Genomic DNA, 27,070 nt, shown 5'->3' with positions numbered 1-27,070 from the left:
TCAAGCTTTGCTCTCTTCCCCCCACCCTTCCTCAAGTTCCTCGTCCGACTTCTCAATTTGTTCATCCGGAGCCACGACAGTCATAGAGATGCCCACTTCCTGTATCAGAGCCTTTGTACGCTTCCAAGGGACCCTAAAGAGACCAGAATTAAAACGACAAGCATACAGACTTGGGACAGAAGCTGGGTCTCGAAGCTCCACCTGTAGAGCATTCATTTGTGCCTTCAGGTCGTAAAGAGCTGCTGCTGTCTTGTTCATAATCATTGTAGGAGAATCAACCTTCTTTCCATAACCACGAGAGGTGAAAAGGCATATGATCCAGTAACCCTTCTTTCTCGGGCTAGTATGATCCTCCGCCTGTGGGCGGATGATCAGGGCCGACCCATCGGGGTATGGAACAGAAACAACAGAACCATCCTCGGATCTCAGATCGGGGATCATGTGATTTGCTTTGTTGATTTTGAATTTTGAGCAGTGGTTGCGGTAGGCTTTGTAGGCTGCAGGGTACTGTAATCTATTAGCACATCTTTGCAACAGGGGAAAGAATATACATACCTTGAGCTTGAACGCCCTTGCAATCCCAGCACCCCAAGAACCTTCAGAGTTGCAGGCGTCTGACATATACCCATCGTTAGATTGGCTTGTAAAATGTTTTGGGGGTTCTCACGAATCAGTCCGGATCCAGCAGGAGCATCAAAAAGACTCCCTGCTCTGTCAACCACGAGCGGTAGGGAAGAGTCGGCGCTTTCTTCTTGCATCTTATCAGACTCTATGTGCTCTTCTGGTTTCGTTTCAGCGCAATGTTCAGATCGTAAAATGTAGTTTTGAACGTTTGAAGAGAACTGTGCTTTGAAGGCGATGGAATAGAGTGAGAAGGAAGATTCCTGGGAGAACCAAAAATAATTCAGGTCGTAGGGAAATAGTATTGGTTCGCCAAGACGAGTCTATTTGTGTGATTGCCGGATAGCATTTCAAGGTACCAGTAATACGAGTACTAAGTATCCCGAATTCTGCCGCTGGTAAGTTTAACAGAGACTTGGATGAACCTTCATTAAACATATTGCTGGTCCTTGGCTTGCAGTGCTGCTGCCGCTGCTATCGGGCAGCCTGTGGGCATAATCATCTGTGTCTTGGGAAGATATCGGAGTAAAGGTTTGAGACCCAGCTCATGCACAGGCCCCGGATTGCGGGGTATGGAAAGTCTGGCTTTGGATGGCCTGCTTAAACCAGTGTATAAATCGACCGGGATTTAATCAAAAGCGCCTCTTCGGTTACATTCCGGCCAGGGAACCGTCCCTCGTGACTGCAATCGAAGCAGCAAGTGCTAAAATGCAAATACACAGAATTGGAAAGACCAATAATTTCCAAGTCGCTCTGGACTTGGCCCTTGTCAGCCCGCTAAGCCTACAGAACTGCCACGTCAATATGCGTTCGATGGCGTCCTAATTCACCAATCATCGATAGTTGCACTGCACTATATGGACACTGACATATTGTAGGCTGTGCCCAGGGTCAGCCGTGCTAGCTGGGCGGCGGACGGGGGTCTAGATTTTCGCCCTTGATTGAAAAGGTACTAAAGCGCACTGGGGGAACGCGGGTGCGGTTCATCAGTGGGGACATAGCAAGCTGAAATTGGGCGCTCGCGAAAAGTCTTACCAGGAAGATGCGTGCCAAAACGACAATGTCATACTGAAGTACGCAGAATGGTACTTCCCAGGCTTTAAGCCTCCCCCGCCTTTATCCATCCGCGAGGCCGTATTCCCAAGACCCGAATGCCCTGCCCAGCTAGATCTCGGCATAATCTTGCTATGATACCTCGATTTGTGCTGCCTGTATGGAATTTGTGGAAATGGCGGCACGCAAGAAGTTCCTCAATGCAAGTGAATTTCACAAAGGTACGTTCTTTGCGTGGAAAACGGTCTCGAAAAACCCTACAGAGCTGACAAATAGTACTGGAAGGTCTCGTAGAGCTGAGACAAGAGAATGGGGATTAATCCCTGGCTGGCCGCATTTGCACCTATTCGACTGATGACCGCCGGTGGTTTTCTCGCTGTATCTTATCTCAAGAACCGAGACAGTACCGGTGATATTGACTTCTTGCTTGATCCAGAATACGCAAGTGATACAGAGATCAAAAATGCCTTGCACGAGACCGCCACATCTGTCGCAAATGAGCTCCAATACAATGAAGAGTGGCTGAACGAGGCCATGGCCATTTTTGTTTCTGCACATAGTCGACGGGTCTTGTTCCAACGTGCTGAAGCTCAAGGAATTGCGCTTTTCAAGGGCCAGTACCTCGAGATCCTCGCCGCGCCAATTGAATGGGCCCTGGAACGAAAACTAAGACGCATCTACGCCGCCGATAGGGAGAGAAAAATAGCATCCGATCTCGATGATGCAGTAGCCTTGCTGGAGCGCATGAAGGAGCGCAACGGGGGGCCACTTGAGCTGGAAACAGTACGTCAAATGAACATGAACGGCTTCGACATCACACCGGACTATGGGACGATGCAACAGGTGGCTAGGGCCTACCGCGATAAGTTTGGGGAGAACATCTTCCAACAATGAATATTTGAAGACTAAGATCACCTGCTGACAAGATACGGATGCTGAGTTAATTTATTCCTGATATGTTTGATTCCTACCTTGGCAGGTTGATGGATATTAGATAGTATAGAGCCAGCCTGTGTTTGTGATAATGTTGCGTCTGGCAAAGACAGCGTTTTTACCTCTTTCTTCAAGGACAAGATTCCCGTCTGCATCCAAATGATCAGCTGGCACTGATAGTTTTAGCAACTCTTTATTCATTGGTGGCACTGTCTTTGTCCACGCCGGCAGCTCTTCGGGGTCGAAGGGCGGTAAAGGATCGATATCCTGTTCACGATACACGTGGTCCCCATTCCTCCGTAATCCAAGTCTCAGCCGCCAATTGATTGCTTCGACTAGTTCCTCGACAATCGAAGCAATCATGGCATATCTAAGTGGATCAGGGTCTCTGGGGTCCGGTATATCCTGCAATCGCCATTCCGGTTGAGAGAAAACAAAGTACTCGGTTTCCCAGCCCAATAAAGGATACTGATCTGCCATAAACAGTTCATAGAGCCGGTAGATTGATCGTAGCGGAGTATCGCGCATTCGAAAGATTCGTATCGCCCGAAGATTGTGTAGGTCCGAGAAATGGGACTGGATGAGGCCGGTCTGGTCCTTTTTGTCGTTGATCAACGCACGGAGAGAGAATGGGCCAGGAATTGGGAGCTTCCATGTCGGAAAGGGGATGAACATTCCCAAGAGGGTAAGCAGTGGGTATTCGTGCTGGTGTCTGAGCCGGATCAGACTACGTCGTAGTTGAAGGGGAGACTGCAGGTTATAAAGCCACCACTTGAAGCGTATCCAAAGAGACGGCTTTCGCTGCAGAGGGTGCTGGGGCATTGCGCCCCCAAGATGAAGCCCAGGGTCGCGAGGATCTCTATCCCCAAAGCCACAGAACAGGGAAGAGAGCTCTCGAGAAGCAAAAGTCGCGGACTTAGTCATGGGGTGGGGAGCGGGTAGGGAGGGAACCCGGGAAGTTGGAGGAAAAAAAAAGATACGACCTCCGCAGTTGAACAAACAGTGAAATGACCTGAGCCTCTTCCTCCTTCTCTATCCCCTTGGAACGACACCGCAGCCACGTTGGCTTCTCTTTACGCCCGCGGTACTTTGGTTACCGCAAGGTCTACATTCACCCTGAATTCAACATTGCGTCTACCACGAATTCCCCAGCGATTAGTGTCGGGCCCCTCCACTGGCAAACGCGCCTTCCCTGCCCGACAGGCTAGACTAGGTGACTCACGTCCTGGCAAGGAAAGCCTCAGTTACGTCCGACGGGCGATTCGTGATAAAATATCACGCGCAGCATCGATTGGCACCATACCATCTGGCTGTGCCCTGCTGCCAGCCCGCTACGGTGACGGACCTCAAAAATACGTCATTTGCGATCGCTCGCGTCTCGTTTCCAAGTCCCAAGCTATCCCACAACGAACACAGCCAATGAAGGTCGATTGTCAGGTCGTCACAACGCCGACCGCCGATACCCCCGGCACGGTAGTGATGCTCAACTGTCCCGACAAGCGGTACTTGTTTGGTCAAGCGTCAGAAGGAACTCAGCGGGCATGTGTAGAACGTGGGGTGAAAGTGATGCACTTGAGCGATGTCTTTCTGACGGGTCGTGTTGGGTGGGCTAATAACGGTGGGCTGATAGGCCTCATTCTAACAGTGGCAGATGCAGTAGCCGCCAACAATCAGGCCTTGAAGGAAACCCGTGAAAAAGCCCTCCAAAAAATAGCCAACCTTCCAGCCCAAACGCGGGAAAAAGTTCAGCGTTCATACCCACCCATACAGAACAGCACCATCCAACTCCACGGAGGCCCGAATCTATCTCATTCGATAGCCACAGCCCGGCGCTTCGTGTTCAGAAGAGGTGTGCCCATAGAAGTGAAAGAATACGATTCGGAAAGCGGTTTACAGCAAGCAAAGGCCGAAATAGCGGACCCCTTTGAAACCCCCTCTTACTGCGATGCGAATATCAAGGTTTGGGCTCTACCGATCAAACCCAATTCATCCTCCACCTACAATGTTGCCTCACGGGCTTCAAGCCCGCGCAAGCGGAGTCTGGATGAATTCCGGGAGGCTGAGCACCCTACATCAGCTGTCAGCCAGCGTGATGCGGACCAGTTACTACGCCAATCAGTTGTCAGCGACATGTTCAACTCAAACTGGAAGATGGATGCACTCGTGGAAACTCCTTTGGCAGATGTCAAAATGCCAGCTGCCATGTTCGTGCGCAATCCGGAGACCAAGGACATGCAACCCTACAATGGCCCCAAGCCGGGTGATGGCGACCCCTTACCTGACATCAAAGTATTTGTTCGAAGGCCCTGGCCAGGTGCAACCGTGGATAGCTTACCAGCAACTTCACCCTCAACGGAGTCGCTCTGCTATATCGTACGCAATCATGATGTTCGCGGAAAATTTGATCACATCAAAGCCAAAGAACTAAATGTCCCTTTTGGCCCGGCTTGTGGTGCTTTAACGGCAGGACAGAGTGTTCAATCCACTGATGGAAAGACAATTACCCCCGATATGGTGTTAGGCCCTACTCGGAAGGGCAATGGCATCGCTATCATGGACGTTCCATCGGTTGATTATATTGAATCCCTGATAAACCGTCCTGAGTGGAAATCGCCTGCGGTCACGACCGGGTTAAAAGCCTTTGTCTGGATACTAGGTCCGGGTGTAGGTGATCACCCAAAGCTAAGGGAGTTCGTCGCTAGCATGTCACACTGCAAGCACACTGTCTCTAGCACAGACTATTGTCCGAATTATCTGGCCCTTGGTGGTGCTGCTGAGTCCGCTACTAGACTTGCTCAGCTAAAGAGCGACAGTTACTCGATTCCCGTTCATGACAACTCGACTCTTCCCCAGACCCGAGCCCTTTCTAGCCGCTCTCAGCCACTCAGCATGGTCGATTTTCCCTTCGAGCCTTTGAAGCCTGGCTATGTCTTTGATCTGGAACCCCAGTATAAGTTCAGCACAGACAGTGGTATGCCATACTTTGATGCTACTAAGTGCAAATTTACTATTCCGAAGTCTGTGGCGAAGCGAATGTCGGTCATCGACAAACGCGTAGCCAAACCACGTTTTCAACAGGAGCTGGAAAACGTCCGTAAAGACCTTCCTGGAGCCGAAGCTGAGATCATTGCATTGGGCACTGGGTCATCGATCCCATCTAAATACCGTAACGTCTCTGCTACCCTTATCCATGCTCCTGGAGTCGGGTACTACATGCTGGACTGTGGAGAAAATACCCTGGGCCAAATGGAACGAGTTTTTGAACCCGAGAAACTGCGTGAAGTGCTCCGAAACCTTCGAATGATTTGGATCAGCCATTTGCACGCTGATCACCATTTGGGCACTGTCTCCCTGATCAAGGCCTGGTATCAGGTGAATTTTGGGTTGGACGCCAAGCAGGAAGCTGGTCCTAAGACTGACCTGTCTAAAATCCTGCAAGAGAAACGCCTCGCCGTTGTTTCTGATGAAATGATGATTGCATGGCTGGAGGAGCACTCTCAGGTGGAAGATTACGGCTTTAGCAAGCTACTCCCTCTTTGTGCCTACCCTAAACCCTCTGGGCCGTCCATTGCCACCACTTTCGGCTATCGGCACTATCAAAATGGCGGCCCTCCCTTTGGTCCTGACTCAGCCTCAAAGACGATACTTGACTTTAAGGATGAATCTTCTCCTCTGACGCCCTTGCTGAAGGCTTCCACCGGGCTAAGCGATCTGCTTACCACTACCGTCAAGCATTGCCGTGGCGCCCTTGCCGTCTCTTTAGTCTTCCCTGACGGGTTCAAGGTCTCGTATTCTGGAGACTGTAGACCGTCTGATAAATTCGCTTCAATTGGCCAGGGGTCTACCGTGCTTATTCACGAAGCCACCTTCTTGGATGACATGGTTGGCTCAGCCCTGGCCAAGCGCCATTCAACTTCCGCTGAAGCAATTGAAGTTGGCCGCCGTATGGGAGCTCGATCGATTTTACTGACTCATTTCAGTCAACGCTATCAGAAGGTCGCTCAAGTAAACCATGAAGAAGGCTCCGAAGGGTATGATCAAATGTCTTCTGATCGGAAGGTTAAAGAAGCAGTAGCCGTGGCGGAAGACAACCTCTCCAAAGATGCGGATATTCCATTCGATGATCCTGAAGATGGACCAGTCGAATCCCAGGCTTCAGGTGCTGCACTGCTAGATGATACTCGGTTCCCTAGCGCGAGCCGGCCCTCGCTTCCTCGCAGCGAGACCTATGTGCCTGGAGTGAACATGCCAGTGATGACAGCTATGGATTACTTGCGCATCAAGGTCGGCGATCTCAGCTATTGCACAGGCATACGCCCCTGCTCTGGAGAAACTAGTCGCCGTCATAGAGCGTGAATCTATCCAAAAGGCCGAGCAGGCCAAAGCAAAGATCCAAAGGGAGGAAGAGGCTCGGAAAGCAGAGAAGGCAAAGAAGCATACCAAGAAGCCGAAGAACAAGAACAAAGCTGCGGCGGCAGCAGGAGTAGTAGTTGCCGCTACTGTTGCAATCGAGGAGGCCAGCCCAGAACAGCCTGAACAGCCTCCGGTCTCCGCATTTGATGCCAGCGAGAGTGAAGATGGATGGGAAACGAGTGACTACGAGGCATAGAGATCATCCACAACAGGATTGTATATATCAGAACCGTAATATAGAGCATTATCACACCTCTCAGATCCATTTGGCAAATCCATTCCATCTCTTTGACTATCCAGCCTCGCTTAGAAGATAAGGTGCGCCTGTACCTCTAGATGCTTTATAGCTTCTGAGCCTAGGGTAGAATGATAGCAACCGCATCACCAAGCAGAATATTTCAAGGTGACCCGCCATATGCATTGCTAGGGCAATCGTAGCCCAGATGCGCCCCCACGGAGTGTATACTTCCAAGGTAGTCCACCCCCCACTTTTCTGTACACCGCCCCACTCGGCCAACTTGAAGCTCCGGCAACCTTTGCATCATCCAATCTCTCAACGATGACGACTCTCATCCCACGAGAGCCTTACTCCCAGGAGGAGCTGAACCAGCTCTATCCAAAGGGCCTCAAGCTACAATTGGTCCAAGTGGTAAGTCTGACCGCCATTTGCAAGCCAGTAAAGCTAATTTGAGCCAGTTCCTTCGCCATGGTGAGAACCTCGGCTGCATGGCGCATCGTATAATAAACTCGACATGTCTCTAACTGGCCACAGGCGAGCGAACTCCCGTCAACGCGCGGTTTCAAAATGTAAGGCCACCTCTGCTATCGTATCTGCCATTGGTTGCTGACCTCCCGTTGAAGACAGGCTTACACCCATGTAATTCTTCCTTTGCACCCGTTGATCTCGGCCAATCAACTAATGCCGTACAGATTGGCCCTATTGTGCTGCCGCAAAGCACATGGTACAAATCGCAGCCAGCAAGCAGGATCTAACTGAATGGAACGGGTTTCAATGGCGACGCAGAGTCGAGGCTTTTGGCAGGAACGATGAATCCATAGCCGCCAAGGGCCCGGCCGGCGAGGTTGAAGGGATTTGGTATGCTGGCAACCCCACATTTTATAAAACAAGTTGCCTGACCTTTTGATAGCGGGCATGGCGAACTCACTGACAAAGGTCGCGAAACCACTTACGCCCTCGGCCAGCGGCTGCGCCATCTATACGTCGATCAGCTGGGCTTCATGCCGAAGATCAAAGAGAATGCCGATGACATGTACCTGCGAGCGACACCGATCCCGCGCGCCTTGGAGTCAATGCAGCAAGCCTTCTGGGGCATGTATCCGGCCAGTGCCCGTACCCAAGACTTCCCACCCCCGGTGATCGTTGGGCGCTCATCAGCTGCGGAAACATTATTCCCCAACGAAGCCAATTGCCGACGATTCAGGCAGCTAGCCCGCCTCTTTGCCGACCGTGCTGCGGTTCGATGTAAGGGTAACGATCTGTGATTTTCTAGGATTAACTAACTGGCTGCAGGGAACGATTCCGAGCAGATGGATTATCTTAACAAGCTCTGGTCAAAATACATGCCTGCAAACTCCCCCAAGGTTGCTGTAGATGGACACCCTCGTTTATCTGGCATCATGGATACTATCAATGCCACCGATGCCCACGGCCCAGCCACCAAGCTTCCATCGGAGTTCTATGACAAGAAAGGTCGCGCTGTGATTGACCGCATTGCGGTCGAAGAGTGGTTTGCTGGCTACAATGAAAGCCACGAGTATCGTAAACTGGGCATAGGCTCTCTTATGGGAGACGTGGTGGACCGGATGGTCAGCACCGCTCTGGGTAGCGGCTGGCGCAGTGAAGCCGCGGCTCCCGAGGCAGGAAACAAGGACAGCGGCAAGGCCATTAAGTTTGCTTTGAGTGGTTGTCACGATACTACTCTTGCCGCTATTCTCTCCAGCCTGGGTAGCTTCGAGAACGAGTCATGGCCTCCGTTCACTTCTTCGGTTGCCATCGAACTTTTCTCGCAGGCGCCTATCCCGAGCTCCGATGCAGGTGATACGCTCGAGGAGTTCTCTAATCCGAAGGTCGCCACCAAGAAGCGGGGCGTCTTCGCATCCCTCTTTGGCGGAGATAAAGCGCCATCCAAACGGCTCCCTGACTCGGAGATAGAACGTGCCCCGATCTCCTCTCTGCCCGAGGAGGCCCGAAAATCTCTGCGCAAGCACTACGTGCGCATCCGCTACAATGACCGCCCTGTTCTCATCCCTGGCTGTGCCGCGACGCCAGGGAACCACCTACCGGGGACAAGACTTTCTGTACGCTTGATGCCTTCAAGACTATCGTCGATAAGTTCACTCCGGAGCACTGGGCCGCTGAATGCATGGAAAACCTGGATGAGGGTCTCTTTGGCCCAGGGGACCAAGAGCGCGTGCCGGCCGGGAACTAGAATCTAGAATGGCCAATCTGCGCTTGCTTTGATCTGTCTCTTCTACCTCGACTTTCTCTCCACCTCTGCACAAAATGGGAATGGAAAGAATTGTAATTATGCCGAAGCCACGAGTAAAGAGTATTCTTGAGAGATATTATTGCTTTTTATTTGCCCTCTCCGTTTCCTTCTGTAACGCCTGCATCCTCTCCGCTGTGATCTTCATCATGAATGATCGGGGCAGCACGTCCAGAGAAAGCCCTTGAATCCAATGCGGGAAATACGCGAACGCCATCACACGCCCACAGCCAACGCGGTTCAAGCCCGCAGATGCGAGAACTCGAGGGGTTGGACGAAACAGGCCCGGTGGCACAGGGTGTCCTGGGGTATTGACTTCAGCAACGGTCAGCCCGATGACATCCACATTGCGTTTCTCTGCCTTGCACTCGGCTTCCAGAGCCCGAGTGAAAGTGTTGATGAACCCCTTTGTAGATGAATAGACACTGATATAAGGCATTCCGTACGCAGAGATGGATGAGACGTTCAATATCACACCCCGCTCTCCGGCCACCAAAAGTGGTAGGAGCTCGCGTGTAATCTGCAAGGTGGCGGACGCATTCCTCTCGATCGTCTGTCTGGCGCTATCGAAGCTGAGCCCATCCAGGCATGTATACGGGGAGGTCTCGCCGCCAACATTGTTCACCAGGACAGTTAAATCGCCGCCATGGGCAGTCAAAATGGCCTGCACGTCTTGCGCTAGCCCATTCATGCCCGCTGCCAGTTCGCAGACATCTAGGACCACAATCCCGATCTTGCGAGACGGGAAGTCCGCTTGCAGCTCGCCTCGTCTCTTCTCGAGCTTTGTGCGACTGCGTCCGTGCAGAATGACGTTGAAGCCTCGTGAACATAATTCTTCACAGAATCCGAACCCAATTCCGTCCGTTGCACCGGTTACCAGAGCCCAATTCTTGCCTGAGCAATTGTGAGTTTTGATGAGGGTGGATGGCAGGAGATAGATAGCTGCAGAACTGATAAATTTGTACGCAATGTACGCGGTCGAAGCCAGGCCGACATAAGCCAAGGGGGTTGTCCAGCTTCCGAGGTCCATTGCAATGTCGCTGATCTTCTGTGTCGCGAGCGGCTTCAGAAATGCTACAGCGAGGGATTTGGCGAGGCCCGATTGAGCATTTGTGGATGATATCACCCGATCGATCGATCGGGCTTGGAAATGGCCGATCGCAAAGCAATACGGTAAAATAAGATACACAGTCTAAACCCAGACAGCTTTCCAAAGACGCTCGCCGGGGCCGGTCTCCCTTTTTATTTCCCCCATTGACGAGGATCGACTCTGGTCGCACGCGCCTTGACGCCCCATGGGCACCGGCGACGGGGGCTTTCAGCAGCTCTTCGTTCCCTTTTCCAAGGTTGTATGCAGAATGTTTAGGCCATGAAATCCACTTTCTTTTGGAGGGATTGCAAATTGAATCACTACGCTAAATTATTTACCGAAAACAGCGCCTCCAGCATCATTGTCTGCAGTTTTTTTTTGGTGTAGGCGAGCCTTGTTACTATTGATGGATTTGATTAAGACATTCCTTATATCCTTGGATGTACCTTCTGTATGGCGCTGCAGCCAAAAGGTACATCGTGGCACGGCGCGATAGGGCCGGCTGTCAAGCCGAGTACAGATGGGTTTACTCTTCGCCAGACTGACCCTGTTCAAGAAGTGCGAAGGTCATTTTGATATAATAGGCTTTTTCATCTTCATAAAATTCTGCTGTAGGAGAGGAGACATCTGGAGTATAGTACCCAGGAATAGGTGATTGTATTGCTACCGGTAGATGCGCGTGGGCAGAAAATGGATAATCCGTTCCTCCGGTGCAACTTTGTAGATCTAACGGTCATGACCAACAATATCGGATCGAAAGAACCTTGGAAACCTCGCCAGCACCTTGGAAAATGCGGCCTTCGGGAACCACGAGCCGATTCGAAGCGCGACTGCACTCGGGCGAGAACCCCAACTGCTATGAACTACGTCACCGGCCGCGGCGCCATCCGGACGTTCCAGACACGAACTGGAAGTTGGAGATCTCCAACTCGAACCTTGTTTAAGCATATAAATATGTCCTCTTCGACCTCAGATTCCCCTCCTCTAGCATCTCCTTGACTCTTGCAACCGCAGCCAAAATGTCTGATCCCAACAACCCCAATATCAAGATCCGATCCACGCCCCAGTGGTCTCTGTATCGCCGCGAATTGTTCTGGAACACGAACAATGGGCAATACCCGCTCTTCAACACCGACCCCGCTGAAGTCGAGAAACTTGCCAAGCAGAAGCTTTCCCAGACCGGATGGTACTACTCGGCATGTAATGCAGGAATGTCGTTGACCCACCTGGCCAACCGCCAGGCCTTCTATCGCCACCGGATCATTCCGCGAACTCTCGTCGACACCAACCTGCGGGACACGGTGGCAGAGATCTTTGGTCACCGCGTTTCTGCTCCGATTGGCTTTGCCCCCATTGGAATCAACCGCATTTACCACCCAACGGGCGAATTGTCCGTTGCCAAGGTTGCTCAGGAACTGAACTTGCCCTACTGTCTGTCCTCGGCCGGGAGCTATAGTATCGAGGATGTCGGCAAGGCCAATGGCAACGGGCCTCGGTTCTTCCAGCTGTACCAGAGCCACGACGATGAGCAAGCGCTATCCATGATGCAGCGAGCATGGGATTCAGGCTTTGATGCCTGTATGCTCACCACCGACACCTGGTCGCTGGCTTGGCGTCACAATGACGTCTTCACCGGCAATTATGCATTCTACCATGACCACGGAGCTGGCGATATTGCTCTGAATGATCCGGTCTTCCTGAAGAGACTCAAGGAAGCCAATATTGATCCTAAGAAGAACCCGAAGGAAGCCGGGGCCAAGTGGATTGATGAGAATATCTGGCACGGCCGGGCCCTAACTTGGGAGAAGGTAGAATGGACGAAGCAGCAATGGAAGCGGATTAGCGGGGGAAGGCCCTTCTGCTTGAAAGGGATTCAAGATGTTGCAGCAGCCAAGAAATGCGTTGAAATGTCAGTCAGACGAATTTTTCCCCTCCCGGCAAAAAGACTAACTTTCTGTAGGGGCATTGATGGCATCGTAGTTACCAATCACGCTGGCCGACAGGTTGATGGTGCGATAGCCAGCCTTGATGCATTAGAGAAGATCGTGGACGCTGTCGGTGATAAAATCTACGTGAGTGAAATCCTCCCATTATTCAAGGAAGCCTGTTATCAACTAACTCACGTAAATTAGGTGATGTTCGACTCGGGCGTACGAAGTGCCGCCGACATCTTCAAAGCATTGGCACTGGGTGCTAAATTTGTATTCATCGGTCGCTTATGGGTTTGGGCTCTGAGCATTGCCGGCGAGCATGGTGTTCGCCATATGATGAAGAGTCTGTTGGCGGAATTCGACATCCTGATGGAAGAGGCAGGATTCCAGTCGATTGATCAAATCGACCGCTCGGCTATTGACAGCCTTCCTAACTCTTCCAATTTGGCCTCGGAGCAAGTGCAGATATAACTAGCTAGTTCTTTGTCACGCAATTCATCTTCTTAGTTACCGCCGGAGGTCTATATAGCCTCCCGTGGGGGGAATACACAAGATAGCTGAGACTTCCTATTTTCTTTCAGTCGTAGAAAAGGCCCAATGAAGACAACAGTTCTATACTGTGTAGCTCAATACGCCGACAATTCATCTGTGTCCAATAGTATCCCACCAATACAGCATTAGAAAATTTTCACTTTGGTTTGGGGACCGTGCAAGATGGTGGCTCCGGATCAAGTACCTTGGGGTCGACGGCTCCAGCCAAACAAAATACTTCAATTACCAGCGCTATGGGGTATCTAGACAATTTGGGAACAACCATAGCCCCACAGGCGTCTCTATGGGCCTTGGGGATGCTGTACAGACATGCGTATTGTACAGAAAATGCTCCCATGATATGCTTTCCGGTGAGGAACTTGGAGGCGAAATGTCGCGGGAGATAAATCGTGTCGCCCGCAAGGTATTTGAGTCGTTTTCTTGATTCTTTTTCGTATACTCCTGCTTTCCCCAGAGACATCTCCTGAGCTTTCCTTAGAAATCCTTGGACAAAATGGTGATCGACTCAGGCGGCGACTCACTAGCCTACAATGTCACTGATTCAAAGGAGACCCCTAAAGGCTCGGCAGCTTCCAGTGACTCTGCTCTCCGGGTTCTTGGTGAGATCTTTCGCATAGACGCACCCAGTTCTTCTACTGACCTTATTGCAAGGGGAGCGGCAAAACTACGCTCTTGGAGCACATCCTCAAGTCGCAGGACCATGGCTTGCGGATCGCCGTCATCGTCAATGATATGAGCTCGTCAGTCCTTTCCCACATACTATCTGTTATTCAATATGGGCTAATTTAGATCAATTTAGACTGAACATCGATGCCGCCCTGATCCGGAATCACAAAGTCTCCCAAACTCAAGAAAAATTGATCCAGCTACAGAACGGCTGCATCTGCTGTACCCTCCGTGGAGACCTCTTGGCTGAGCTTGCCCGCTTGACCAAGCTCAACGAGGTCGAATACGTGATTATTGAGAGCACGGGTATCAGCGAACCTATGCAGGTTGCTGAGACCTTCACAGCGGAATTCAGCTCTGCCATGCTGGAGGCCGAGGACCAGATCAGTGCGGAGAACGATGAAGATGCTAAAAAGATCCTGAGTGAGATGTAAGGCTCTTTGAAGTTGCACCCTTTTCCCCTGCCGAGCTAACTTTGGGTCAGTGTCGAGCTTGGAGGGCTGCATACCATGGCTCGTCTCGACACCACAGTGACTGTGATCGACGCCTTCAATCTTCTGTCCAACTTCGACACCGCTGAATTCCTCTCGGATCGCTATGGACGGGAAGAAATCGTCCCCGAGGACGAGAGAACTATCTCCGACCTCATGGTCGATCAGATCGAGTTTGCCGACGTCCTGGTCATCAATAAAATCGAAACCGTCGACCAAGCTACGCGTGACAAGATTATGCAACTTGTCAAGCTTCTCAACCCTGACGCCAAGGTCCTGATGTCCAGCTACTCCCAAATTGACGTCCGCGAGATTATCGCCACTGGCAAGTTCGACTTCGTGCGCGCTGCCTCCGGGGCAGGCTGGCTTCGGAGCTTGCACGAAATGACGATCCAGTCCACGGGCAATGGCAACAGAATGGCGCCTAAGCCTGAAACTCTGGAGTATGGTATCAACAACTTTGTATATACAGCACGACGACCCTTCCACCCTCGTCGTATATTGCCCTTCTCCATGACAAGTTTATTCTTCTGCAGAACAATGAACTAGAAGGGCAAGAGGATGGCAACGAGGAAGAGTCAGAAGAGGAGGTAGGAAATGATGAGGCTGATGATGATGATGATGATGAAATGGACACCGACTCGGTGGAAGACTTTGACCAGCCCGACCCAAATGACATCCTTAGAAACAAGCGAGAGAGTCCAGCTTTCGGCCCTGTCCTACGATCAAAGGGCTTCTTTTGGCTCCCCACTCGCCCCTTCCAATTCGGCGAATGGTCTCAAGCAGGCGGTATCTTGACCATTGGATGTGGAGGTCCCTGGTTTGCGGAGGTTCCAGATGACGTCTGGCCAGAGGACCCAGATGTCCGCAAGTCGATTCAAAATGACTTCCAGGAGCCCTGGGGTGACCGACGCCAGGAGATTGTCTTCATTGGAGAGGGAATTGACCCCGAGAAGGTTTCCGCGGCCCTGGATGAATGTCTGCTGGATGACTATGATATGAAGAAATGGGAAAAGGTCATGAAGAACAAGAAGCTCAGTCGCGAAGCCAAGACAAAGAAATTAGCTGCTCTCTTTGAGGATGGCTGGGAGGAATGGCCCCCGTTTGAGATTGAGGACGAAGAGGAACGGGTGGGCAAGCACCGCATTAGCGAGCACCTGGGCCACAATCACGATCACAAGGGCCGTAAGCACCTGGTATCAGCAACCGCGTAAAAGTGTTTCAGTTAGTCAATTCAAAAGCTCAAGTTTGTTCTAATCCGGTTCTGGTGTGTGGAGTGTGAAGTTTAAGCATCCTGTAAAGGTCGAGCAGTCAGTACACGGCGGAAATTTCCCCCCAGGGAGATTCAAAAGGTCCAAAGTCCCAAGTAGAAACCCGCGGCTACAAAGTGGGTCTTATCGCGTTATCGTCAAGCAACCCCGACTCCGCTTCTTTCCCACTTGCCTTGATTCTCTCCTGCCCCTCCGCTGCTTGGTCGAGTCGCTTTCCTGCTCTGATAAGCTTGTGTTGTTTCTCGATCCCCACAATCGAGGGGCGGATTGCCGCGACGCCGCTGCCCAATCCCTGTGCGACTCCCCCTTGGCTTTAGGTATCACCGGATGGTCGCATGCAGTGGATCCTGAATTGGAGCTCTTTCTTTTCCTTGACTATACTGTGGTTCTTGTGCTCCTTCCAGTATGCTTATACTTTCTTGTTTTGTGTCTGCAGGTATGAGCTAACCAGTGCCTCCTCAGTAATCCCCTTGCTTCTCGGGATCACGGCTCCTGGAACTGATGGAGGTAAGAGAGTCAATTGCACCGCGAGTCTATACCAATCGACCTGATTTGCACCCCCCCCCACCTCTACTTCCCCCTGCCCGATGGCGAATATAAACTGCCCAAGCCTTGACTGGGGGATCCTGCATGCTGCACTGTGGGTGAGACAGACGCTCAATTCGGCCCGCACCTCATGGACACTCGGAGATAAGGGGTCTTCCTTGGCCTCATTCAATGTATGATTGAGCTGCATTACAAACCGAGAGCAGTGCAGGCCCCGAGATTGACTGTATTGATAAGAGTTATGGCATATGCGTCTCGCACCGAGGTGTCGACTTTCTCGGGGAGTATGACTCGTGAAGCGCGAGCCCTGGGTTAGCAACAAACGGCTTTTACACACAGCGACATGTGATGCGATACGTTTGATCCAGTGCTCTTCATCGCCACCCAGCTCCTCTTTCCTATCTCCTTCTTTATGGACCCTCATGATGTCCTTTGCGTCTCTCCACGAATCGTTTTCTGCAGACCCTGATAGTCGGAGACGTCTATCACGCCCCTGTTCTCCACCTCCCTATTCTGCCCATAAGTCAAGTGCTCAGCTAAGCCTTGAATTTCTTTTACAGGGAACGAACTATGCTGCCGGATCGGCACAGGCCAGGTCAGCACTAGTACCCAACACCCAAGCCCGGGATGCGAAGCCACGTCTGCTTTTGATGGGCCTCCGGCGGTATGTACCACTTCTACAAACGGTTGCCAACGATCCAAATGTTCATTGGGACAATAGGAGCGGCAAATCTTCAATTGCGAGTGTAGTATTCCACAAGATGCCCGCAAATGAGACCCTTTTCTTGGAATCTACCACCCGCATCCAAAAAGACTCGATCCAGTCGGTTCCGCCCAAACTCTCTCAATAGCGCGTATTACTGCTAACATCGCAGGTAGCTCCTTCATGGATTTTCAAGTCTGGGATTTCCCAGGTCAACTCGAATACCTTGAGCCCTCCTTTGACCTCGAAGACATTTTCGGCAGCCTCGGTGCCCTGGTATGGGTGATTGATGCACAAGACGACTATATCGACTCGGTGGCACGACTGAACCGTACCATCTTGACCGTGCAGCAATATTACCCCGGGATCAATATCGAAGTATTCATTCATAAGGTCGATGGGCTCTCCGATGAGTACCGAACCGACACATTCCAGGATATTGTGCAAAGGATCTCCGATGAACTTAGCGACGCCGGCTATGAAAATGCCCCGGTACATTACTACCTCACCTCTATCTATGACTATTCCGTCTTCGAGGCATTCAGCAAAGTCATCCAGAAGCTGATTCCGAATCTATCAACACTTGAAAACTTGATCAACACGCTGGGCAACAACTGTGGCTTTGAGAAGACGTATCTCTTCGATGTCCTAAGCAAAATCTACATCGCCTCCGATACACGGCCTGTCGATATGGCCTGTTATGAAATGTGCTCAGATTACATTGATGTCATTGTCGATATCTCAGAGCTCTACTCGTGGGACCATGCCGAGCGTCGTCCCAAGGGCGAACAAATCCAGGAAGCAGAGAGCCATGTGGTCTTGCACGATGAGACGATGATACATTTGATGGAGATGAACAAGTATGCGATGGCCCTTGGAATCATTTTGAAGTAGCTTTGCTAATGGGTGTACCAGATACCTCTGCCTTGTTTCCGTCATCCGCAACCCAGAAGCGAAGGAAAAACGTGGTTTGATTGATATGAATTGCCGCACATTCCAGGAGGCCCTGAATGATGTGTTTTCGCGCAGCTGGGAGCACGATGACCAAGCCAGTGCTTAGTTTAGCGAGCTAGCATTATGTCTTCTCGAGCTACGAAAAAAAGGGTTTGCAGAAATAGCAAATTTTGGGCCCGATTTGTGAAATCAAAAATGTTCCAGAATCCCTCCGGGCTCCCTGATACCTAGAAAATAGCACAGCGATAACCCTCTGTAGCTCAGAGACCCTTATAGAGTACTGCTTCCAAAGTTTATACGATGTTGCCCATCATGTTGCACGTCGTTGGCCGGTATTCCCCCGACTTTTGCACGTCGACTTGGAAGATCTTACGACCACGCCGTACATAGCCGCTCGCCTTCCCCACTCTTCCGCTCCTGCAAAAAACCTCCCCAGATCAAGCATTCCCATGTCGGAGCTTCGCCAACGACCCAATGCGATAGGTTCTGGCTCTAGCCAGAGCCAAGAAACCCCCGCGCGAGGCCAGAAGGTCCACGCTGATGAAAACCGGGGCATCAGCGTCTTGGACATCATCCGCGTGCTCGTAACCCTCGTCCTCGCAATCCTGGGTCTCTCATACTACACCACCAATGGAGAATCCTTTTTGTGGGGATACCGCCCTTGGTTCACACGATTGCCGGTCGTGATGAATTACCTGGTAAGCAAATATCTCGCAGCCATGGAGATGGACAATTCACTCAACAGCTCTCTCCCCCTCTCGCAGACCGGACCTGTCAACCTCACACCGGCCCAACTATCCCTCTACAACGGCAGCGACAAGAACCTCCCAATCTACCTCGCCGTCAACGGCTCCATCTTCGACGTCTCCGCCAATCCCAGGATGTACGGTCCCGGCGGGGCCTACGGGTTCTTCTCAGGGCGCGACGCCACTCGCGCCTTCGTAACAGGCTGTTTCAAAGAAGACCTAACGCCAGACCTGGTCGGCGTGGAGCAAATGTTCCTGCCAATCGAGGACGTCGAGGGCGAGAACTTGTCGAGCGCGCAGAAGAAGGTGCGCCGAGAGAGGGAGATGAGGCTCGCGCGGGCGCAGGTGGACGGTGCGGTTGCGCGCTGGGAGAATTTCTTCCGCAATCATGGGAAATATTTCCAGGTTGGGCGGATTGTGGACTATGAATCGTATAAGAAGGACGATCCTCAAGTTGGGAAGCGAGTGCTCTGTGAGAGCGCGGAGAAGCAGCGGCCAAAGAGGAGTGAGACGGGGCATTTGTAGGGTCTCTGAAACTACCAGTACTGGGTGGGCGTGATAAGATGCACGAATATTCATGTATAGTTAAAATATAGTTATGGAGGATGTTCAGATATATAGAACCGCGACACTTTGGCCCACTTGACACCTTCCATGACCGCATGATAGGGTGAACTGACGCCCTGCCAATATGACTACTATAAAGTTTCTTAACTAGACTTCCTGACTAGTAGGAGGGTCGAGGTTTTGGGAGTTTTGTAACTTTTTGATTTGATTCGTTCTACCTGAACTCAAGATCCAGGAGAGTGAATGCTGCCACTACCAAGATCTCAGGCGTCGAAATCACAAAGCATCACGCCCAGCCGAAGCTTCCCATGTGAAATGATATCATTCGTAGCATAAGGAAAAAAAGAGAACCGCGAGATAAAGTCGAAATCGGGTACGTTTACTCGGCGGTGACGGCACGGGCTGGGATCGCATATGTTAGTATATCTCGGGTTCGCAGGTTTCCAAAGTCGGATGGGGTGAAACGCACTGTAGATGTTGAGGGTGTTGTGGCCAACAACCTTCTTGATCACACCACGCTCCTCGAGGTCGTTCAGGACAGCACGGGCAAGGCTGCCGTTGATCTTGTGACGGTCGACGAGGGTGGAGACAGTGATCAGGCGGTAGGACTGGACATCCTTGTTGAGCTTCTCAGCAACGGTCTTCTCGAGGACGACTTCGTGCTTGGCCTTGTCCTTGACTATAAACAAAAGCACAGTTAGTAAATCCGTTCTGATAATTGTTCTCGAATCTCGCTCTTGCACGGGTGGAGGGGTCGTTTCAACGATTCCGGTTGTCGTCGCTCTATCGGGAAACCGACAAAGTTTGGAAAGTCGTTGTCACGGGGAGTATGGGAACGGATGTTTGTGCTCGTGAGGGTGATAGCGTACCCTTGCCCTTGGACCACTTCTTCTTCTGCTTCTTGCCACCGGTCGATGCTGCGGGCGCCATTTTGATTGTTGGGTGGATGGTTCAAGAGAGACGGAGCGCAGACGGGGTCAAGTGCGAAAATGGCCGTGGGGCCTGACTCAGCAGCAAGCCCTAAGCCCTGAGAGTCCAAGTTGGGGCGACATTGCGGGCTCGGTTAGTCCGCGGCCAATGATTGGCTAGGGGGGCTTGGCGGAGATCTACGCAGCACATCACCGAGAAAAAAAAAGTATAGAAGTATAGATGAATGGTAGCTAATTCATAGTTCTCGTATATGTCTGTGACTATTATTTTTGCAAGCAGCTCTCCTGCCTCTGGTCGCTCTTCGTATCTTCAATCGCCATTACCGGCTCAAGCTACCGGCGTGGCTGCCGTAGCCCCTGTTCGTCATCGAGTTAAGTACCTCGAAATGGCACAGCCCGTCATCGTCAGTAGAAAGATATCCGACAACAAACTCTTCTGTCGATCCGAACCAAAATTCAGATTTCTGATTTGATCCTGACAGCCATTTCACTTCATACTTTCCATTATCATTCTTCTTTGTAGGAACTCGCACGATGATAGGTTGCGTATGGGGTGACCAACATCGCACAGCAGGTAGGGTGTTGGAAATCGTATTGATGAGCAATTGATGTGCAGAGCGATGCCACGCAATTTGCCGGACAGGTTGTTCGTGGACCAAGGCAGATTCGAGTCGAGGTGTGGTACCCATTGCCCAGATCCAAACTACATTAGAGCGCATACTGTCCACGGTCGCCAGATAGGTCCCGCCAGGACTGAAGGTCATCGAAGAAACACCTCGTAGGGGCCCCGATGATTCCGGGCTCATATTAAAGGCTGACGAGCTCGATGTTTCGGCATAATCAGCATCTCCCATCGCACTCGTGAATCGCTCACGCCAGATACTAGGGGAGCTTGTATCTGCCGAGAAGCTATGTGTAAGGGTCGTTGAACAAGAGAACTAGTCACATTAGTAGCAAGAATTGAAAGGCTCTGCATGTTTCATACCGTTCTAGTTCGCAACAAGTCAATAGTCCCATTGACTTTTCCGACCGCGAGCACCTCAGACTCTCCTGTGGGATTCGGCAAACTCCATTCAATCTGTTTTACCCCAAGATCGTATGCAGCATCTTCAGCAGATCGTCCGGTATAAGTTCGGAATAGTTGGCCGTCCGCCGTGAAGATAAGTACCTTGGTGCCGCTACTCGCGGTGTCCCAAACGGCAATCCATCTTCCGTCAGGACTCCATTTGAGCCCCTGGGCATCGATCGTCGAAAGCACTGCCCGATTGACAAGATCATATGACTTGGGCTCATGGATCGTCAAGACATCAGTGGCCTCCGGCTTCAGCAGAATAGCTAATTGTTTGGTTCTTGGACGATATCCGAAACCAAGGTGATGGGCTGACTTGGGTGACTTGATGACAGAGATTCGTCCAGTCTCTAATGAATGGATGGAAACTTTTGTGTTCCATGCATGGAAAACAAGCACTTCGTGCTCGTCACTCCCAAACTCGACGCTCAATGATCCAGGTTCGATATTTTCAATCTCGGCAAACAGCTGTAGCGGGTCTAGCTGCCAAACTGAGATGCGTGCTTCATTGGCACTAAGCAGGTAACGCCCAGAATTTGAAGACCGTTTAGGGCAAAATTTGAGAACTCTGACCCCTGTCTCCTTCACCCTGGCTGTCTGAGTTTCTTTGTGTTCCGAGGTAGGCTCTGAATAGACGATCAAGTCTTTGCCATTGATATGGGCAGCATAGAGCCCATCATCGGCTACAGAAAGCGACAGAGCCCCTGATCATCATCAGCACCATGAAACCTCGTCAGAGTTAGAAAATGTTTACCTCCCCCCCCAGTCGACAACTCCATCGTGTCTTGGTGGTAGTTCGTAGAGAGCTTTAATTTGATCGTGGGCTCGATTTTCAGATCCAAGGAATTCTTGAATTACCCGGTATTCATCTTGTCCCGACCATTACCCGAATGCAGACTCGATTTAGCCTTGTTGCTCTGGTCGAATTCTGGTCGCGTCTTTCGTTTGTAGATGCGGCGCGTCCGATAAGAGGAGAATCGTAGTCCCGCCCCGTGATAAGCGCAACGCCGGAAAAAAAAGATTCGCTCCCCGCGCGGAGACGAACACTCAGTCTTTGCATATCTTTGCATTTCGCCAAAATAGGGTTCTTGACACGGTCAGCTCCCCTCTCGGGGTTTTCCCTTTCTAAATATTGCCGATTCCGTGCCAGAATGTCCACCACTGCTTCCCCGCAAAATGGCGCCTCCAATGGCCCAGAGCACACTCCTGTGCCAACTCCGAAGAAGAAACTCCAAGGACGGCAATTTTATGAAAGCATTGGAAGTCCGAAATATGTTGTTGCGCCAATGGTAGATCGGTCCGAGTTTGTGAGTTCCTCTGTGTGCTCCTAACTGACACTGGGATTAACTTTAATTATTAAGGCGTGGCGTATGCTCACTCGGTCCTTCATGTCCCCTGACGAAAAGAAACAAATACTCGCATATTCGCCCATGTATCACGCACGTCTCTTTGGGGAACAGGCGAAGATGCGCAGCCAGTTCTTCCAACCCACTCGCGGCTCCGCTGCTGGAGAGGGGAATCGTGATGAGAAGCGGAAAGACGAATTATATTTAGACGGCAACCCGCTCTTCGACCGACCTCTATTCGTCCAATTCTGTGCGAACGACCCGAACGAGTTCCTCGAGGCTGCGCGCCATGTGGCACCATATTGCGATGCGGTAGATCTCAACCTTGGCTGTCCGCAGGCATTGCTCGGAAGGGTCATTACGGGGCGTTCCTACAGGAGGATTGGGATCTTATCTACAGGCTGATCAACAAACTGCACACTGAACTCTCAGTTCCTGTCACGGCGAAGTTCCGGATCCAAGAGACTAAGGAGAAGACTTTGGAATATGCCAAGATGATTCTTTCGGCGGGCGCAAATATCATTACAGTACATGGACGTCGCCGGGAACAGAAGGGCCACGAAACGGGACTAGCCGACTGGAGCTACATTCGCTACCTGCGGGATAACCTTCCGCCTGACACTGTGATTTTTGCCAATGGCAACATCCTCAATTACGACGACCTCGAGCGCTGCCTCAAAGAAACCGGTGCCGATGCCGTGATGAGCGCCGAGGGCAACCTGTCCGACCCGACTATCTTCAGCAAGCCTCCAGCTGTCGGCAGTGGCGGCCGAGAGTACTGGTGGGGCCGTGATGGCAAAGGCGGCTACCGCATCGATGCCGTTCTGCGACGATACTATGACATTATCTATAGACATGTCCTTGAACAGCCAATTCCGGAGCGAAAGCCGCTTTTCATCCCCTCTGATCCTGTGGATGAGGCGACCGAGGCACATGAATCGGAAGAGGAGGAAGGACCACCCCAGAAGAAGCAGAAGAAGGACAAACACCGGCGGTCAAATTCACCCAGTCTCAGGTGTCATGCAAGGCCATCTTTTCCAGGTCTTGCGGCCAATGGTCGCGACTCACACTGACGTGCGAGATGCCCTTGCCCGGTCCAAGGGCGGTGATATGCCTGCTTTCGAGCATGTATTAACCCTTGTGGAACGGGCAATCAAATCGGGACTGCTAGAGTACGAGGCAAATCCCGAGAAGTTCGAGAGGTCACCGGATGTCACTTTGACAGGCTCCAAAGCCACTATCGCAGAGTATGGCCGGCCGTGGTGGGTTTGCCAGCCGCATATCCGGCCCTTGCCCGAAGAGGCTCTTGTGAACGGGGCTCTGACTGCCAAAGGCTCAGTGACCACCGCTAAGGGTCGGAAGGATGATGAACCACCTGCGGGCTCCAAATCCGCAGCTTCTGAGAAACCCTCTACTCCGGCCAATGGCGGTTCTGAAACCTCGGCCACTCTCACTCCTGATAATTTAGTGAGCGGTTAAACTGGGACCTTGGTTCCATACAGAGGTGAGGGTATCATGAATAGAGGTGACGAAACTTGCATAGCGATTACATTACTCCATATAATTCCCGCGCTAGACGCAATGCAACTGCTAGTCTATGCGTTCTACATTATCATGCAGACGAGGCTCACAGAGGTATATCAACTCCATTCTCGCTCGATACTACGTCAAGGGCGGAGGATATATAGCACAATCATTCACAGGATAGGTATCATTTCTAATGGCTACCAACAATGGTAGTCCCAGAATCAGGAGAGAAACGCCAGCTCCTTGAATGCCGAGTTACCACTATGAAAGATCTTGTCAATGCGCCTGCGGCGATCCCAGACCACGTCACCATTGGTAGTCTTGATGTACAACACGCGATGCTGTGGAATGAACTCTTCATGGGTTGACTCTCTCTTCCACGCATTGAATTCCACAACTAGTTCACCCTCGAACCGGTCAAGAATCACGATAACATAGTCGCTGGGATCACACGCTGGATCCCATCGAATACGGTTGATGACATCTGCCATTGGTCAATTAGAAATTGGAATTGATTGAGTTTGAAGTTGCCGAATCCTTCCATACCCCCAGCGGGCCGTAATTTATTTTCACCAGAAGCTGGCGAAGACCAGTCTTCCTCTGCATAGCTCGCGTCGTTCTGTTCGGCCGGAGGTGTCGCTGATCGCGACCGTGACTGCCGATTCTCCGGAGTCTCTTTTACCTCCTTGGGGGTGAATTTAGGGCTGAGGGGGGATATCTGAAGCCATGGTAGTAGCTCACTTGGCGGAATGTCTTGAAATCTTGTTGGTAATAGAGGTCATTGGGGCTGGTTGTCAGTATTGCTTTATAGTTCATTGTTGGTTCATTTCGAACAAATTTCTGTCCGGGCGCTCGAATCACTAGGCTGGATGTCGATTGTCACAGCAGCTCGCATTGCACCAATCCAGGACAAATGTGGGGAAACCAGTGGTGTTGGCTGGAGATGACTCTGGTAGACTGATCGTGAGTCATGCGTGGCCGTGGTGTTTTGTTCCCTAGTGACTCATGGGGGGCAGCGACTGCACAGCCACTGTATTTCGGTCCCATTAAAGGAACAGGAGTTTATTCTACAGACGTAGAGCATGAGCCACTCAAGGAGAATGAATTTTGGAAAGGGGTTGGGGGCCACTAAAAAGAAAGAAAGAAAGAAAAAAAAAGAAGGGAATCATCGACACCTCGCGGATTTGAACCGCGGCCCGCGAACGGAATAGATTTCTAGTCTATCGCCTTAGACCAGACTCGGCCAAAGTGCCATGGGTGATCCCACTCGACCATATGGCCAATTGATAGCATTACTCGCTATTTAGTGTTATATGTACCTGCGCTTACCCTTCAATCCACCACTACATAGACGCTCCTTCTGATGCGACCTCATTTCTTCAATTTGTATGTCTAACTTCGGGGCAGGCCCTGAAACTTGACATAGGCTCTATATATATCTGCGTTTTTGAGCATATAGCTAGTAAGAAGAACCAATTCAAGGGATTGGTCCCAATTGCCCACAGCCTCCTGATATATCTGACTATCCCCAGAGTTACTCAAGCGAGTACACTGCCTTTCAGCAGTCCACTTAATCCTAGACGAGGGCGAAAGAACACAGAAAACCCTGTCTGGGCTGGAACCTGAGACTGCAAGCAAGGAAAGAGATACGACCAAGCAGCACCAGAAGATTCAAGTTGGGGGAAAGAGCAGAGTTGGCGCGTAGAGTCGAGACGGGGTCGCGCCTTCCACTTTGATCCTACGAGACTGCCCATTTGGGTATTTACAAGGATGTTTTGATTCTTCCCATTCAAGTGCTGTCAAAGCGACTCCGCCTTCTAATGGACCCTTCAAAGCAGAAGCGACCGCCTCTCCCCCGTTTGTCTACCAGCCTTTCAACAGAGCGGCTGTCTTCCACTTCTCTCCCACTGCACCGGAAGCGAGCCTCAGAAGCCAACGCGCATCCAAGATTCGAGCGGCCCGTGGCCGTGCCATCTCATCACTGTCGAGGTGAGAACCTGATACCTGCAGTGGCAGCTCCCTATTCCCCAGAGACGAAGCCTTTCTGGGCCGCAGACGAGATGGAATCAGTCGCTGGGTCCAGGGCGTCCAGGAACAAAACGAAATACTACGAGGATGCATTCAACACACGCGGGATTTACAACAGTGCCCAGGATCGCGTCGCTCAAGATTCGATTGTCATTGCCGAGCTGAAAACCAATTACAAGGTCTGTTTGCATGATTTCCCTCAATATGCTTGTTCCGCTAACACCAAAACGCAGCCAAAAGACGAGGAGCAGAAGCTTGCGGCCGACCTGCTTTTTCACTTAGCTCAAATCTACGAACGCCCCGAGTCGTCGATCATGGTAACCCTGCAACAAGACTGTGGTATCTTCTTTGGGAATACCAATGAGCCGTCGTATCTGCTGAAGATCTATACCCTTCCCTCGTTCATTGCCCCAGTCACCAACATCCGCCACACTGCTCTGATCCAGACTGCCATGTTGGACTTGTTGCACATACCAGCCAATCAAGGCGTCGTCATCTTCATCCCAGTCCCAGAAGATAACTTGGCAACAAATGGCTCCACCGCGCGGAGCGAGATCTCCCGGCTGGAGAGGAATGAACGTAGCCACTCCCCCGGTATCTTCAAATCCCTCTCTCGGAGCATGTCCCGCCGTCTGAAGTCGAGCAGCGGATACAGTGCGCCAACCTCGCAGCCCTCAGCAGTCGCATCACCCCAGTCTGCCCGAACAGAAACCATGCCCCTACCTCATATTGTGGGGGAGACCGGTGAGTCCAGCAAAGCGGAAAAGTCGAGCAAAAGAAAGGACAAAAATCAGTCCCTCCAGAAGCGAGACTCCGTTACAAGCTTTATGCGTCGCCAAGTGGGTGAGCTAATGGATAGCAAAATCAAGGAAAGGGAGGGGGCCAAAAAGAAGAAGGAAAAGGAAGAGGCACCACAACCGGAGAAGACCACTGGAAGGAAGGATCCGAAGAAGGATACAAAGAAGGATGCGAAGAAGGATGCGAAGAAGGATGCGAAGAAGAACGCGGAGACGAAACCTGGCAACCAAGGAACTGCCTAGGAATGATTTGCTTTTCGAATTATCGTCAACTGGAGCTTGACCTGTCTGATGGTTGCTCGAGAAACTGGCTGCGCTCGTGGAAAGCTT

General features: G+C 51.4%; 16 protein-coding genes across 16 annotated transcripts; 10 read left to right on the top strand and 6 right to left on the bottom strand.

Annotated features, from left to right (window-relative positions):
- On the bottom strand, positions 1-758 carry N7468_007676 (ADP-ribose 1''-phosphate phosphatase; the record flags this gene model as incomplete). Its single annotated transcript, XM_058476972.1, has 3 exons — positions 1-507; positions 556-614; positions 668-758. 3 exons carry the CDS (start codon positions 756-758, stop codon positions 1-3), a joined length of 657 nt encoding a protein of 218 aa, XP_058329862.1.
- Positions 759-1,983: 1,225 nt separating this feature from the next.
- N7468_007675 (uncharacterized protein) lies at positions 1,984-2,568 on the top strand (the record flags this gene model as incomplete). Its single annotated transcript, XM_058476971.1, has 1 exon — positions 1,984-2,568. The coding sequence occupies one exon, from the start codon at positions 1,984-1,986 to the stop codon at positions 2,566-2,568; it is 585 nt and encodes a 194-aa protein (XP_058329861.1).
- Positions 2,569-2,664: 96 nt separating this feature from the next.
- On the bottom strand, positions 2,665-3,531 carry N7468_007674 (uncharacterized protein; the record flags this gene model as incomplete). Its single annotated transcript, XM_058476970.1, has 1 exon — positions 2,665-3,531. The coding sequence occupies one exon, from the start codon at positions 3,529-3,531 to the stop codon at positions 2,665-2,667; it is 867 nt and encodes a 288-aa protein (XP_058329860.1).
- A 495-nt stretch (positions 3,532-4,026) lies between these two features.
- N7468_007673 (ribonuclease Z) lies at positions 4,027-7,216 on the top strand (the record flags this gene model as incomplete). The annotated part of the gene is made up of 2 exons (XM_058476969.1): positions 4,027-6,858; positions 6,917-7,216. 2 exons carry the CDS (start codon positions 4,027-4,029, stop codon positions 7,214-7,216), a joined length of 3,132 nt encoding a protein of 1,043 aa, XP_058329859.1.
- Positions 7,217-7,579: 363 nt separating this feature from the next.
- On the top strand, positions 7,580-9,470 carry N7468_007672 (putative acid phosphatase; the record flags this gene model as incomplete). The annotated part of the gene is made up of 7 exons (XM_058476968.1): positions 7,580-7,669; positions 7,717-7,729; positions 7,793-7,897; positions 7,951-8,116; positions 8,169-8,503; positions 8,552-9,339; positions 9,387-9,470. 7 exons carry the CDS (start codon positions 7,580-7,582, stop codon positions 9,468-9,470), a joined length of 1,581 nt encoding a protein of 526 aa, XP_058329858.1.
- A 136-nt stretch (positions 9,471-9,606) lies between these two features.
- On the bottom strand, positions 9,607-10,557 carry N7468_007671 (putative short chain dehydrogenase/reductase; the record flags this gene model as incomplete). Its single annotated transcript, XM_058476967.1, has 1 exon — positions 9,607-10,557. One exon carries the CDS (start codon positions 10,555-10,557, stop codon positions 9,607-9,609), a length of 951 nt encoding a protein of 316 aa, XP_058329857.1.
- A 1,079-nt stretch (positions 10,558-11,636) lies between these two features.
- On the top strand, positions 11,637-13,019 carry N7468_007670 (uncharacterized protein; the record flags this gene model as incomplete). Its single annotated transcript, XM_058476966.1, has 3 exons — positions 11,637-12,526; positions 12,578-12,689; positions 12,750-13,019. The coding sequence occupies 3 exons, from the start codon at positions 11,637-11,639 to the stop codon at positions 13,017-13,019; spliced, it is 1,272 nt and encodes a 423-aa protein (XP_058329856.1).
- A 574-nt stretch (positions 13,020-13,593) lies between these two features.
- Positions 13,594-15,471, top strand: N7468_007669 (uncharacterized protein; the record flags this gene model as incomplete). The annotated part of the gene is made up of 5 exons (XM_058476965.1): positions 13,594-13,692; positions 13,752-13,840; positions 13,900-14,196; positions 14,251-14,719; positions 14,794-15,471. 5 exons carry the CDS (start codon positions 13,594-13,596, stop codon positions 15,469-15,471), a joined length of 1,632 nt encoding a protein of 543 aa, XP_058329855.1.
- Positions 15,472-16,499: 1,028 nt separating this feature from the next.
- Positions 16,500-16,925, top strand: N7468_007668 (uncharacterized protein; the record flags this gene model as incomplete). The annotated part of the gene is made up of 1 exon (XM_058476964.1): positions 16,500-16,925. The coding sequence occupies one exon, from the start codon at positions 16,500-16,502 to the stop codon at positions 16,923-16,925; it is 426 nt and encodes a 141-aa protein (XP_058329854.1).
- A 35-nt stretch (positions 16,926-16,960) lies between these two features.
- On the top strand, positions 16,961-17,671 carry N7468_007667 (Gtr1/RagA G domain protein; the record flags this gene model as incomplete). Its single annotated transcript, XM_058476963.1, has 1 exon — positions 16,961-17,671. The coding sequence occupies one exon, from the start codon at positions 16,961-16,963 to the stop codon at positions 17,669-17,671; it is 711 nt and encodes a 236-aa protein (XP_058329853.1).
- A 509-nt stretch (positions 17,672-18,180) lies between these two features.
- On the top strand, positions 18,181-19,002 carry N7468_007666 (putative heme/steroid binding domain protein; the record flags this gene model as incomplete). Its single annotated transcript, XM_058476962.1, has 1 exon — positions 18,181-19,002. One exon carries the CDS (start codon positions 18,181-18,183, stop codon positions 19,000-19,002), a length of 822 nt encoding a protein of 273 aa, XP_058329852.1.
- Positions 19,003-19,423: 421 nt separating this feature from the next.
- On the bottom strand, positions 19,424-19,974 carry N7468_007665 (40S ribosomal protein eS25; the record flags this gene model as incomplete). Its single annotated transcript, XM_058476961.1, has 3 exons — positions 19,424-19,446; positions 19,514-19,723; positions 19,914-19,974. The coding sequence occupies 3 exons, from the start codon at positions 19,972-19,974 to the stop codon at positions 19,424-19,426; spliced, it is 294 nt and encodes a 97-aa protein (XP_058329851.1).
- Positions 19,975-20,293: 319 nt separating this feature from the next.
- On the bottom strand, positions 20,294-21,821 carry N7468_007664 (WD40 repeat domain-containing protein; the record flags this gene model as incomplete). Its single annotated transcript, XM_058476960.1, has 3 exons — positions 20,294-20,911; positions 20,959-21,746; positions 21,797-21,821. 3 exons carry the CDS (start codon positions 21,819-21,821, stop codon positions 20,294-20,296), a joined length of 1,431 nt encoding a protein of 476 aa, XP_058329850.1.
- A 372-nt stretch (positions 21,822-22,193) lies between these two features.
- N7468_007663 (tRNA-dihydrouridine(16/17) synthase) lies at positions 22,194-23,867 on the top strand (the record flags this gene model as incomplete). The annotated part of the gene is made up of 4 exons (XM_058476959.1): positions 22,194-22,349; positions 22,404-22,700; positions 22,766-23,405; positions 23,470-23,867. The coding sequence occupies 4 exons, from the start codon at positions 22,194-22,196 to the stop codon at positions 23,865-23,867; spliced, it is 1,491 nt and encodes a 496-aa protein (XP_058329849.1).
- Positions 23,868-24,136: 269 nt separating this feature from the next.
- Positions 24,137-24,731, bottom strand: N7468_007662 (DUF504 domain-containing protein; the record flags this gene model as incomplete). Its single annotated transcript, XM_058476958.1, has 3 exons — positions 24,137-24,399; positions 24,462-24,600; positions 24,657-24,731. The coding sequence occupies 3 exons, from the start codon at positions 24,729-24,731 to the stop codon at positions 24,137-24,139; spliced, it is 477 nt and encodes a 158-aa protein (XP_058329848.1).
- Positions 24,732-25,735: 1,004 nt separating this feature from the next.
- Positions 25,736-26,983, top strand: N7468_007661 (MIF domain protein; the record flags this gene model as incomplete). Its single annotated transcript, XM_058476957.1, has 1 exon — positions 25,736-26,983. One exon carries the CDS (start codon positions 25,736-25,738, stop codon positions 26,981-26,983), a length of 1,248 nt encoding a protein of 415 aa, XP_058329847.1.
- Between the last annotated feature and the right edge of the window lie 87 nt (positions 26,984-27,070).

The sequence above is a fragment of the Penicillium chermesinum genome, assembly GCF_028974085.1.
Source record: "Penicillium chermesinum strain IBT 19713 chromosome Unknown utg000005l:1.0-4115287.0:1.0-4118363.0, whole genome shotgun sequence".
NCBI lineage: Eukaryota > Fungi > Ascomycota > Eurotiomycetes > Eurotiales > Aspergillaceae > Penicillium > Penicillium chermesinum.
The sequence above is the reverse complement of the archived record's forward strand: the minus strand, read 5'-3'. Positions and strand labels throughout refer to the sequence as shown.